Source organism: Marmota marmota, unplaced genomic scaffold (genome assembly GCF_001458135.2).
Source record: "Marmota marmota marmota unplaced genomic scaffold, marMar, whole genome shotgun sequence".
NCBI classification, from domain to species: domain Eukaryota; kingdom Metazoa; phylum Chordata; class Mammalia; order Rodentia; family Sciuridae; genus Marmota; species Marmota marmota.
In genome coordinates, this window is record NW_026000185.1 from 13,680,770 (window position 1) to 13,694,285 (window position 13,516).

The 13,516-nt window shown below is 47.6% G+C and overlaps 1 protein-coding gene across 1 annotated transcript; it reads right to left on the reverse strand.

The window, feature by feature from the left end:
- Positions 1 to 1,423: 1,423 nt before the first annotated feature.
- On the reverse strand, positions 1,424 to 5,848 carry Gpr139 (G protein-coupled receptor 139). The gene has a single exon (XM_048789592.1). It carries the CDS (start codon positions 5,690 to 5,692, stop codon positions 4,910 to 4,912), a length of 783 nt encoding a protein of 260 aa, XP_048645549.1. The 5' UTR covers positions 5,693 to 5,848; the 3' UTR covers positions 1,424 to 4,909.
- Positions 5,849 to 13,516: the final 7,668 nt, after the last annotated feature.

Genomic DNA, 13,516 nt, shown 5'->3' on the forward strand with positions numbered 1-13,516 from the left:
CCGTGGGCACGCACGCTCGGCAGCTCTTAGTGGGGACCCTCCCAGCAGGCTCTTTGCTTTTCCGTACTTCTCCCCAACTTATAAGTCACTTTCGTTCTCTGAGTTGATGCAAAGATGGAATGTGACAACAGTTGGTGGGTGGCTGTCAGAATTGATGGTGGCTTGTGTGGGAAAATGCATAGCGATTTTGAGAGCTGATAGAATCAATTAAAAAAAAAAAAAAGCTCTACCTTACAGGGAAAGGTCAAGCCGAGTGTTTTAATTATGACGCTGTTAAAATATATCTCATGCTTGGATGACCTAGGTTTGAAGAGTTGCAAAATCCCCAACTCCATAAAGGGCGTAAAAATAATGTGATCTTTTGGAGGATGACTCAGAATTCTGCAGAGAAGTCAATGAGGTAGGTTGGAAAGGGGAGGGTTGAGTGATCTGGGAGCCAGTTTGGACAAAACCTCTTTCACCTCTGAGCCTAGCATCTTCACCCGTGAAATGATGTACAGTCGGAGGCTTTTGAAAGTTCTGCTACTAAGAAGCACCCCAGGAGGTACTTACTGGAATTATGATTAGCCCCATTTTATGGAGAGGAAATGAAGACTCAAGAGAGATTGAGAATGTTGCCCAAGGTCACAAAGCCTGCAAAGCGCAGCCTGTAATAACTGACTCCACATCTTGGGTGTCTGACAAAGAGAGCATCTATCTGCCTTGCAGGCAACTGAGAAAACAATTAAAATGGGCACCCTTTTCTAGATGCTGGATTAGAGATTTTCAAGGACCGGTTCAAGGCTATCTGTCTAGTAATGGTGGAGCTCAGACATGAACCCATGACTGTCTGCCACCAAAGTCCAAGGTCTCAGTCATTATGCTAGGTTTCCGGTCACGATGGCAGCCATCACTGTCTCACAGACAGGATGTGATCAAAGAGAATTTAGATTCATCCTCGATGAGCAGCCTAATTCAGGATTACAGGAAGCAGAGCTCAGTGGTTTTGGATTCTGAGATACATCTGACTAACCAGGAGGCTGGCAGGACTCTGGCTTTATCCTAGCACCCAGGACAATGTCCAAGTAAGGACATTAAGTTCGAATCAGCATCCTGCAACTAGGAGGACAGTATAGTAAGTGAGATAAGCCCCGGACAGAAAGGCAGATATCCCATGATCTCATGTATGTGTAGAGTCTAAAATAGCCAAATTCATAGAAGTAGAGGGCAGGATGGTGGCTCTCAGAGGCTGGGGGAGTTGGGAGCAAGGGCCCAGGGAAGGTTTCAGTTAGATAAGAGGAATATGTTTCGCGACCTACAGCACCGCAGGGGGATCACGGTCCTTAATGACGTATTGGATACTTCAAAATAACTGACAGTAGATTTCAAATGTCTCACCACACACACACAAAAATGCTATGCAAGTAAGTGATGGATATGTTAATTAGCTCAATTTAATCATTCCACATTGAATACGTATATCAAAACGTCACATCGTACCCCATACATGTATACAATTATGATTTGTCAATTAAAAATCATAGTAATAAAAATCAACATTCTGCAGTTGCTCAAACATGTATGCAAATACCAAATACCAAGTGCGCGCACCATATTAGAATTTATTATAATACAAACAAGTCCAAACACAATATATTATCTAATTAAGAAAATATGAACATTTACTATTTTTCTATGGCAAACCTTCTGTTCCATTCTTTGAGCTGGAAGAGCCAACATTAGAGTCTCTTACTTGCTTCGGAGAGTCTCCCTGGGTTGGACTGATAGGCACCAACTGTGCAAAACCGTCTTTCCCGACCGCAGGGAATTTGCAGAGTAGAAGTTCATGCCTTCCCATGGTCTGTCTTTTATGATTTGTCGGTCGTCACCCTCATTTCCTTTCCCAGGAGACATTTCTGTCTTTGAATCATTCACTAAAAAAGACACAGCACGGACGTGTGCAGCCTCATAGCAGCGTCCAACCGAGGACCCAGGTCATTCAGCTGGGGAGATGCGAGCAACAGTCTTTGAAAGAGGCACCACAGAATCCCAGGCCAAGGCGACTGCTCCAGGGCCTCCAGCCACAGCTGTTTACCTGACAGCCTCAAGACTCAAGGCTTCGTTTCCAAAACGGCATGAAAGAAAAGGCTTCCATACTTTCAAAGTAAAAAAAAAAATCATTTTCATTACTGTCCATAATGATTCCTAGAAATCATAATAAATGAAAAGCCCTTCGAGGATCTGAAATACATTCTAGGAGTTCTGCATCAACCTAACCCGTTGGGCCTGTTAAGCAGGAGACAGCCACTCACCGGCGTGCATTTGAGAATCAGGTCTTTGAAAAGATTACTTAGCAAAATAGAAAAATCTCGTCCAAAAGAAGAGATCCCAGAACCACTAGGCAGAACCACCACTGTCGAGACAGCTCATAAATAAGTGTCTCAGGAAAGCCTTCTCAACGCACACCCAGTTTTTAAAACATCCACGATCAATTTTTAGGTACAATTAAAAACACGGACCAGAGAGCATGGAGATTCACAGATGTATTTCCCATCTTACATACGTCCTCGGAAAGGAATCGTTCCATCTTTGTAGATATTGCACTTTGACTCATTCACATGTAGCTCAAACTGGCATATTTTTAGAGCTTTATGTTTTAAAAATAAATAAATAAATAAATATTTATATCTATGTATATATATTCAGTATAGGTAGCCTTTGGTCAATGTTCATTCATAAGGGGGTGCGGTGGAGCTGCATCGTACGCACATTTAATGAACATGTATTCAACTACACATGCTTGGCAAAGAAATGCAGCTGGAGGGACATGGGGGGCTCTGTTCACCCCCTCTCCATTCCAGGAGATGTGCCTCGGGGAGCGAGTGAGAAGGGAGAGAGGAGTCTGCTTGTCTACTTGAAACCTCTATGAGTGGGACTGTCTTGCCGCACCAGAGGGTCCTAAAGTTCTCAGACACTTTGGAACCAACAACAGGGGACCTAAACACGAGCCAACTCTGTTTTGTTTTCAACCAAAGAACCAGCAACCTGTTCCCATGCTGGAGAAGAACTTAGCTGTCTTAGGTTTGGAAAGGGATGGCGTATGGTCTCCAATGTGGCTCTTTCCCAAGGACTTCGCCCAGGTAACTGGGTGTCCTGGGTTTTTGTCCTTAGAGTCTATCCCCAGGGCCTGGTGAGACTCCACTGCTATGACTTAAAACAAGCGGGAGATAGAATCATTAGGGACCGATAGGACCCCAAATTATATTTAGTTAGTTTTGAGGGCCTTGGCTGAAGTTTGGGGCCTCTCTACACCATTCATTTTTTTTGCAGACTCCCTTAAAAAGAGACGGTCTTCCAATTTAGGGACAAAATGCAGTAAAAATCCAGCCTAAAGATCCTAGTGTTCCAGATGGACTCACTGCTTTTTGTTTGGTCACCAAAAATATCATGTGATTCCCAAACCATTTTGGAAGATTTCTCCCAGAATAGGGGTGAACTCAAATACTGGAGATCTGTGAGAGAAGGTTTAAAAAATGCAAAATGAGAGGAACTTCAGCTCAGATTTCCCTTCTAAAACACATCCCAGGGCACAGAGGGGTCTAGTGGAATCAAGTATATATACGTGCGCACGAGTAAGTGTGTGCACACAGTGATCCTTCTCGGAGAAGCTTCTGTTGGTTGCATTCTAGAAGTGTTCTTGCCTTGGACAGGCAAGGGGAGAGTAAAGAAATAAATCCATACTGCATCATTTTGCAAAGAATCTGGATTAAATGGCTTTACTGAGAACAGGTGTCACCCTTTTGAGCCACATGTTTTTAAAGGACAGACAAGCAGCTAGTGCCAGCACCTGTCCACATCAACTGTGTCTGCCATGGTGGCCTGGGGATGGGACCTGAGGATGGCTCCTTTCGTACCTGGGGAGCTACCGTTCCTGACCCTGGAATATTACATTCAGTTAGGAACTTCATCAAATCAAACAACCTGGTGAGGGGTTCAGCGAGCAAGCGGGCAGGGCTGGTGACTCTACAGGCGGAGGCCCCTCTAGGGAGCCATGTGGCACCACAACAAGAAGCGATTGGGAGTAAAGGGACCGTTCACAGCCGACACAGGGATGGATTGGAACAATGGCAAGAGTGGGCTCATTTTTTTTGTATTTCTGGGCTCAAGAATTTCCTCCTTCCTCCCCACACACCAGGCAGGGTCTTTGTTTTGGAGGAAACAGATAAAACCTATACATTATGGCAGATAGAAAACTGAACCTTAGACCCCAGGTCTAAGGGGCATAGTTACATTGGTTTGGAGCCTCCCCGCGGGGGGCTCTGGACAAAGTTCGGAAGGGATTCAATGTTCCCCTGTCCCCCATGGTATCATCTGCAGCCGGGGTGCCAGGGCTTCTTCAAGACCACAACCCTCTCTAGGACAAAGGGCACCTTGGAAAAAACTCTCAAATCAGTCAGCATGGGTAGCCTTCTGGGCATGGCCCAGGGGAGCGATGGATGACCTCCGCTCTCGGAAGGAGAGCTTAGACGTGGCTACGTGCTACCATGGCTCGGGGTGTCACACAAATGAGTGGTTCCCAGTGATGGTGGATGGTGCCGGTGCTAAATCACAGACTATTTCTCTACTGTGGTCCTCACTGGTCACAGGATGATGGCACAACTTCCAACAGCATCTCCAAACGGGTAGGAACTTTTGCTGTCGACGTGATTTTATTTTTGTGGAAATGAGTGCACACAGAAAAACGAGATTCATGCTTTCCTTTCTTCTTCTCTTCCGTCTCTCTCTCATCTGCCACCCTGAGAGTTCCTCAGTCTGTGGAGACAGGAAATCAGGTTAGCACTCTTAAGGAGACCTGTTCAGCCAGAGGATGGGACGCCCTCCCATCGGGAATGGATCACACAGAGGCACTCGGTGCCAACCCAGGGGGGTGTCAAGGGGAGACTTTTATAGGTTTTCCGTTTTTGTCGTACTGGTATACCAGCATCTTGATACAGTGGGAGTTGGCCGGCGAGATCCAGGGACTACTTGTTATGGAAAAGTTATGGTTGGTGTAGAACTGCACAGGCTGCTTCTGGCACTTGAAGAAGGCCTTGAGCGTGGCGGCCGCCATGGTTCGGAACCGCTTGCTGATGAAGCAGTAAAGGAAGAAGTTGATGGCCGTGTTCAGGAGGGCCAGCATGTTGGCCACGTCGGACATGATGTGCACCAGCCAGAGGTTCTGGATGGGCGTCCCGTAGAGGTGGTAGAGGATCACGATGATGCGGGGGGCCCAGAGCGTGGCGAAGATGGAGGTGATGGTGAACAAGATGGCGGTGGTCTTCCCAGTGGAGTAGCCACGGAGGCGAAAGTTGCTCTTCCTCCTGAGCTTGTACACGATGATGGAGTTCAAGATGAAGAAGATGGAGCAGGGCACCAGGTACACGGTGAAGCAGTGTACCCACACCAGGACGTGGTGCACGGAGGTGCTGATGTAGTCCTCGGTCCAGATGTTGGGCCACCAGTAGTAGGGGATGCTGGTCAGGAAGCAGGTGACGTAAACGCTGACAATGACCTTCCGGGTGCGGGCCGGGTAGGAGACGGTGTGGTATTTGAGCGGGTGGCAGACGGCGATGTACCTGTCGATGGTCAAGGGAACCGTGATCCAGATGGAGGTGTGGATGGAGGTGAACTCCAGGACTTCGATGATCTTGTCGGGGACCTGAGGCATCTGCATGTGCAGGATGAAGTCTTCCAACAGGAAGTCGACAAACACGATGAAGAAGAGGACCAGGATGTCGGCCGCGGCCAGCGCCAAGAGATAGTTGTAGGAGGACTTCTGCCGCCTGGCCACTAGCTGCGAGAGGATGATCACCGTCAAGATGTTTGCTGTGGATAAAAAAGAGAGTCTGGTTGATCTTTGAGGCACAGATGATTTTGCTGGGTACCAGGGAAGCCCTGGGCATGACGTTTGTCGGGATGGAGGTCCAAGGACTGAACAACCTCTGCGTGACAAATTGCACCTACTGTGAACATCTGGATGCTATTTTGTGTTCTTTGGGGGGGACCAGGGATTGAACTCAGGGGCACTGAACCACGGAGCCCCACCCCCAGCCCTATTTGGTATTTTATTTAGAGACAGGGTCTCACTGAGGTGCTTAGGGTCTCACTTTAGCTGAGGCTGGCTTTGAACTTGCCATCCTCCTGCCTCAGCCTCCTGAGCTGCCGGGATTACAGGCGTGCGTTGCCACGCCCGGCCTGGATGATATTTTAGAGTTAGTTTATTCTTCACACAACCAGGAGACGAGGTGTGGCCATTATCCTAATCTGGAAGTGGAGCTTGGGCTCCCAGAGCCAAGTGTCATGTAGTTGTCAGTCACAGTGACAGGAACCAAACCCAGATCTCTAAGCCCCAACGCTCTGCTCTTTCTTTTCTCTAACTGCGCGGAGAATCTGGGGGTCTTTTCCCTGCTCTCTGTGTTCAGGTGGCAGCCCGGGTTCCAGGAGCTCATGAGACCCTCTTTAGAGCTTAGATTTTGGTTCTTTTCCTCTTTAAGTGGATTTAGAATGAAAGGAGAAGGGATGGTCATGACGTTCAGATCCATTTAAAAATGAATTATTTAAAAATGAATTAGCCAGGCAGTGTAAGCCCAGCTACTTGGAAGGCTGAGGCAGGAGGATCACAAGTTCAAGGCCAGCCTGGGCAACTTAGACCTGTCTCCAAATAAAACATAAGAAGGGTTGTGGATGTAGCTCAGTGGTAGAGCACCCCAGGGCCCTGGGCTTAATCCCCTGTAGCACACATGCAAAAATTGATTCTGGGGACAGGTAGTTTATACCCATGTTGCATAATAAAAAATCATAGCAGAGTGATGTAAATTTCCCTTTCACTCTGGTTCTCCAACCATCCAAGTTCTATTTCCTCGGGGCCATCACAGTTCATAGGTGATCTGAGGGCACACATGTCTGTCTGTCACGTAGTTATACAGTTGCATAAATAGTAACTGCATTTTTTTCCCCCTTGGGTCAGATTTGTGTTGAAAAGTGCATCCACACAATTTCTGGTTGGGCTTAAAAACAAATGTCTTCCTGAACAGGACAGGGAGACATTTAGAAAACCACTAGGGACTTACTCCAAGATAACATTTCAGGGGGTAATACCCGCAGCTGCTCTGTGTCTTGCATTCCCACCGACAGCCCTGGAATTGAAACACGGTTAATCCTGTTTTGCAGACAAGGATCTTGGAGCGCCCACATCCTCTGCATGAGGCCTGGTGGCAAAGCTAGGACCCGGCCTCTCTCTGGGGATCCACTTAACTATTCCACGGTCTTGCTCACATGAAGATATCTTACGATCAACGCACCCACCCGCTGCACTGTGCTCATCACTTGGCTTAAACAAACTTGAACATTCTGCTATATTTGCATCAGCTCTTTAATATAAAGGGATGATGCTCTAGGTACAGTTGAGGGTCCTTGAAATGGTCCATCCCCGTTCTTCCCTCCTTCCCTCTTTCTCTCCCTGCGGGCTGTGGGCTGCGGGCACTGTGTGACGGTGGAGGGCCACCCTGGCCAACTGGGTCTCTCCCTCACCCTCGCCTCTGCCATGCCACACGCACAGCGTCTTCCGTTCCCCAGCGTGTCTCTGAGCCTCGTTATGCTGAGTTTGCTTGTTGTAACAATTATACAGAGGTTCACTGTATGAACTCATTGCGATTTATTCATGAATACGAATTATTTATAATTTATTATATCGACTATATAAATTATATAAAATATATTACATCCAGTTTATTTTCTCAAGTATATAAAATGCAAATAAATATAAACTTACTATAGCAGATATATTTATTACATCAAATACATGTTTATTATAATATATATATCTATGACACTAAGTTGGATCCAGGGTTTTGCTATTGTGAACCACTGTAGTTATGAATATGACTCTTCATAGAAGTGATTTTATTCGAGAGCTCTCTGGGTAGCGTATACCTAGAAGTGTGTTATGTTTCTGAGTGTGCACATCTTCATCTTTAGTAGATATTAATTAAGAATGAACTGTACCACTGTACCTGGAACCCCAGCAGCTCGGGAGGCTGAGGCAGGAGGATCGCGAGTTAAAAGCCGGCCTCAGCAACAGTGAGGCGCTAGGCAACTCAGTGAGACCCTGTCTCTAAATAAAATACAAAATAGGGCTGGGGATGGGGCTCAATGGTCATGTGCCCCTGAGTTCAATCCCTGGTACCCACCCCCAAAAGAATGAGCGGTAAAACTACTTGGCTAATTGACACTCTTGACAGCAGCGTCTGAGCATCCCATCTGCTCTGTACCACCCAGTAGTTGGCCTCCTCAGTTCCTTTTCCTTTTTGAAGCCTGTGTTGTTCTTGCTCTTATCTGAAGCAATTTGAAATGACATTTTGAAGTGGTGAGGAGTCAAGGGACTGGTGCTATTCATAAGCCAGGATTCAAACCCAGGACCTATACACCTGTTCCAAGCTGTGTTCAGTATGGATATTTATCCACACAGGCCCCGTGCCCTCTGTTGGGTTTGTCACCCTGTACCCACCGGAGGAAAAGCGTGAGTGTGTGCTACTTCAAGTCACTACTGCAGATAGAGGCCCATGGAGGTAAAGTAGTTTATATTGGTACCCTGACAGTCCAAGCATTGATTTTTGCATTCAGCAATGTGTCTGTGTCTGCTCTGAGCTGAGCCCTGGGAAGAGAGGGTGAATAGAACAGACGTCGTCCGCCTGGCCTTCATGGACTTAGAGTCCACCAGGGGAGAGAGACATCAACAGACGAGTCATAGAAGGATATGCACAACGTGGATCTAGAGTAAGTGCCAGGAAGGAATGTCGGGGAGCAGTGTCAGAAAAGGTTTTGCTGAGGGATTGATGTTCGAGCTGAGATTGGGGACAAGTAAGAGGTAAATGGGTGAAAAGCTGGGAACACCAGGGGGTTCAAGCTAAGAAACAGCATGCAAAGGCCCGAGGTGGGGGGAGCAGGAAGCGTTGGGTTTATTAAGGCCGGGGACACTGATATTGATTCCTGCTTGCTCTGTAAGCATTTTTGCATTTAATAGCTCTCTTTTATTAAACAGCCTTGCTGTGTTCTGTTGAAAAGCATTTCAAGATGTTTTATTCATCCAGAAATTCTTTCACAAAGTATTAAGCGTCTCTCTTGTGGGTAAGGATCTGTGCACAGGCTGAAGGTGGACACAGGCTAGTAGTGGGACATTCATGGTGTCCAGTCAGAGAGCGCAGGGGTTGCATGCGGGCGGCTGAGGATTCAAGATCAGAGCTGCGAGTGAGCAGTTCAGAGTGAAGGGCAGAGGCTTCGGAGGAGGGTCTGGGTTCAAGGTCTGGCTGCCAGGTCCTGCTTGCTCTGACCTGATCGCATACCGTTGGAGCTTCCTGGAAACCCAGCTGTAAAATCAGGTGTGAAGCCCCCGTCGTGCCCCAGAAGTGTGGGGTCTGGGGTGGGGCCGTGTGAGGTTCGCTCCTGGCCCTCCTACTGACTGGCTCTTTGTGGGCAAGTTTATTTAACATCTCTGTGCCTCAGTTTCCTTATTTATAAAATGGGGCTAACGAGACTCCCCACTTCATAAGGTTTCAGATGAAAAAAAAATCAAAGGAGATAATTTTTGTCATGTGGTTAGAACAGCTCCCAACCTGTGGTTAGGTGCCCACTGAATGAGCTATTGAGTGATGTCCCTTCACTCAAATATTAATTGGGCATTGACTGTGGTAGGTGTTGTCTGAGGTGCTGAAGACGCATAGCACAGCGGACAAGTTGCCTTTTGTCATGGGGAGATAGATCTAAGTAAATAAGCCGTCACAAAAATAAGTGCACAAGAGAATTTCCGAGAGTGATACCATAAAGAGGAAAGTCAAAGGAGGAGAGAAGTTGATGGGGGAGCCATGTTTAGAACAGGAAGTTTGAGTTCAGTCGGGGATGAGGAGAAGGGATCTACCATGGTGGGAAGGATTCTTAGCAGTGGGATAGCAAGTTTTCTACTTCCCAGATGAGGAACCCGAGACCTGGCATTTTAGGTAATTTGCCCAACGTCACACACTGAGCACGTGGGAGAAGAGGGATTTCCAGCTTAGGGTGATTTTGTGGCCTATCAAATTCTGCCTTGCTTATTTCTGGTTATAGGAAAGGATTCTCAGTAGGAGATGAGTGATCCCTGTCCCCTGGGCCGCCCCTGACTTGGAAACCTGCCATCATTTCTCAGAACCTCTTGTTCACCTGTCCATCAACAGTGCCCACATGCCCTCTCATGTCCCCCAAGCCGATAAGGGGGCAGAGATAGATAAATGTTGGGGGTCTCCAAGGAAAAGTGCTCTCTCTATCCTACATATATATTCTACCTATGCAGAGAGTGGCTTCGCCACTGTCTCCTCCTCCCCAGCTGAAGCCTGTTGGAAATGTGGTGCTAAAAATTCTCCATATCAAAACTCTTTAAAAATATTCCAGCCCCACCTAATGAATTGCTTTAAGTCAGAGAGTCATCAGCTGCTCAGGAAATTGCCAGGTATTCATGTTTGACATTTCCTGAGGTTTCTAATCCTTGCCTCTCCTGAGAAACCAACCCAAAGACACCGAGTCGCCCTCTTCTTTTGTTCAGGTAGCTGCCCTGACCCCAGGGCGATATCAAGAATGCTAGGAGACCGGGCAATGGGGGGAGCGGGGTGAGCTGCACAGAGCCAGGGGGATGTGTGGATTGTCGGAAGAAGAAACGAGAGGGCAGAGACGTTGACTGGCTGTGACTCCCCACATCAAAAAAGAAAAAAAAAATATCCTTTCATTTCCACACTGGCACATTTTTCCCCAAAGAGAAAGACTGGTGTGGCCCAGGACCTGTGTGTATTTACAAGGGTGAGCAAACTAAGAGACCTAAATCGCCATGGCCTGAAATTGCATTTGGAGCTTTTCTCTCCAGCTGACTCGGCCCAGGGGCTCCTGTGGTTGGGAGACCCAATCTCACCCTGGCCAGCCCCAGTGAACTTCATGATCCGAATGTCAACGCTTCTAAGTAGCAAATCCTTTCTGTCAATGGTGCTGTTGGACAGGTTTAAGCTCCCGGGTAATAGAAAGCCCATGTTTTGTGATTGCAAAGCTTGGTTATATTCTTGGGGGAATTAATTTCCTGTAGTTTGAAGCTTACTGTGCTTAAACCTGAGAGGGCTGGGGAGAGTGGCCGGAAGAGAAACAGTTTGGGAAGCCAGAACCCAGCACAGAGTGGTCTGCGGGCCCAGAGAGACAGGGTCAAGGTCTTCTCAAGGTCTTCTCTGCGTCTCTGAGGACCAAGGGGTCCCTGCGGCTCCTTAGCAGAAGCAGCTAGATGGAGATAGGGTGCCAGATGGCGTGAGTTTATATTTTTGTTCTGCTATATTTCCTTCCTTTTTTGTCTTTGAAGATTATTTTTTTCAATTGCAAAGTAACATCTACTTGTAAAATATTCAACATTATATCCGTGCATGATAATAATATAATTAGCTCACTCTTCTTGAGCATTTATCATGCCCGGGGCATTTCAAAGCATCTTATACACCATGTCTCACTTGATCTTCACAATTATCACAGGAGGTTGGTACCATGATTTGAGAGCATCAGGTCTGAGGTCACACAGCAGCTGGAGGGTGGTGAGCCAGGATACTAAACCAGGCCTTTTGTGTCCTGAGTTTATCTATTTAACTACTGTATTAGAAATTAGAAAGGAAAAATCTGTCAACACCTTATTTTCTAGAGATAATGTGGTAGCTGACCTTGTAGATGGTTCCCCAGTGAACCACGCCTTCTGTTATTCAGACCCTTATTGTCTCCATGCCGTGACTTGGAGCTGGCTGGCCTGTGGCTTTTGACCAACAGACTATGGCAGGAGCAGCTCAGGTCATAGCAGGACTTTAGAACGCTTACTCCTGGGACGCTCCTTCCTGGGACCCAGCTGCCATTCTGTGAAAGGCCCATCCTGCTCGGAGAGGCCATGTACAGGAATGTGAGTTCAAAGGCTCAGTGAACCCCGAAGCCAGTGTCCAGCATTGGCTGGGGAGTGGGCCGCCATCTTGGATGCCCAATGGTATGAGCTCCCAAGGGGCTGAGGTCCCAGCTGCTGCCCGGAGACTGCTGTGTGAGACCAGAAGCAAGAACCACCCACGGAGCCCAGTCAGCCCAAGACCTCACCCACCACCGTAACTGGTTGCTTTTAGACTCTTCAGTTTGGGGGTGGCTGGCTATGCTGCCATGGAGATAACCAGGACAGATTCTGATACCCATTGGGTGTCCCCTCTTCAGGATGCTGATTTGCCTATGACAATGGTTAGTATCAATGAGAAGCATCACAAAATAGGACTATACAGAAATACTGCCACGCAACTTGAGTTTTTCACTTAGAAAGAAATCATATATTTTTCCCTGTATCAATAATATTCATGCAATATTCACCTACTGTTGGACATTGCTTATTATTATTACTATTATTTTTTTGGGGGGTCACTATAGTACTTCATTAAGCATTTCTGTAGAATAAATTCCCCCAAATTGAAATGCTGGGTTTGAAGGGCAATACTCTTTTCTCCCCTCTTCTCTTCCTGTGTCTCCCTCCCTCCCTCCTAAAGGCAGCTAGCAGGTTTTATAAGAGGGAAAAGAGCTCAAGTTGGAGGTATAAAGAGCTTTGGGTTAGACCCCAGGAAGAACTTTTTGATTGCAATGGCAATTATGGGAAGGAGAGCAGGACGCGGACTGCACAGTTGTTCCATCCACAGAGCTCTTAAGAATCGGGGAGAGAATCGCTTATCCGGGCTAATTAAATTCTTGGTGTAACCTTTTGCAAATCCTGTTTCTCTGCATACTCAATTATGTTCTTGTGAATTTCCAAAAAAGAGAGCCGTTCACCCATCTCAATCACCTCCCCCTGTGGCTTAAATGCATGTCCCCGCCCCCAAAGTTGCTTCTCTTTTGCATTAGATGAGTCAGCCCTGGTGTCGCGCAGACCCCTGAGCTCTCCAGTGGTTCCCAGTGGTGCTAATCTACCTGCTTCCAGGAATCCCCAAGGCTGGATTTTTAGGAAGAGCTGTCTTGCAGCTTCCTTAGATAGAGGTGAACGCTGTCCTGGCTTAGGTCAAGTGAGGAGTGCAGGCTGTCCCTCCCTCCCTGGAAGCCGCCTGCTCTCTGTCTCAGGGTGGAGGAAATGGAAGGGGAAGGAGATGGCTGGCGAGATGCGCAGTTCAGGGGTTTGGGCCGCTGGGGTGATGCTGGGAGGTTTTCAGGGGGTTCTGAGCTCTGAGTAGGAAAAGGATTCCCAATGTCCCACCAGGCATCCCCACCCGCCTTCCACTGGCCAGCGGCCATCCTTGTTTCCCGTGGCCCCACTGGCTTTGGGGCAGGGCTTGGGGAGGTGCGGCTTTCTTCCTTGAGCTGGTCAACAGGGGCACAAAACTGACAGTGGGTGAGTGAGATGGAGGTTGGGCAGTGGGACCCCACCCCGTGGCACCGATCATTATCTGGAGGACAGTGTGCGCCCTTAGGAATCGTCATGCGGGGTCTCTGCAGCCTC

Bases quoted from the DNA above. Each gene is read 5' to 3' on its own strand.
- Gpr139 (XM_048789592.1), bottom strand. From the start codon at position 5,692: ATGCAGATGCCTCAGGTCCCCGACAAGATCATCGAAGTCCTGGAGTTC.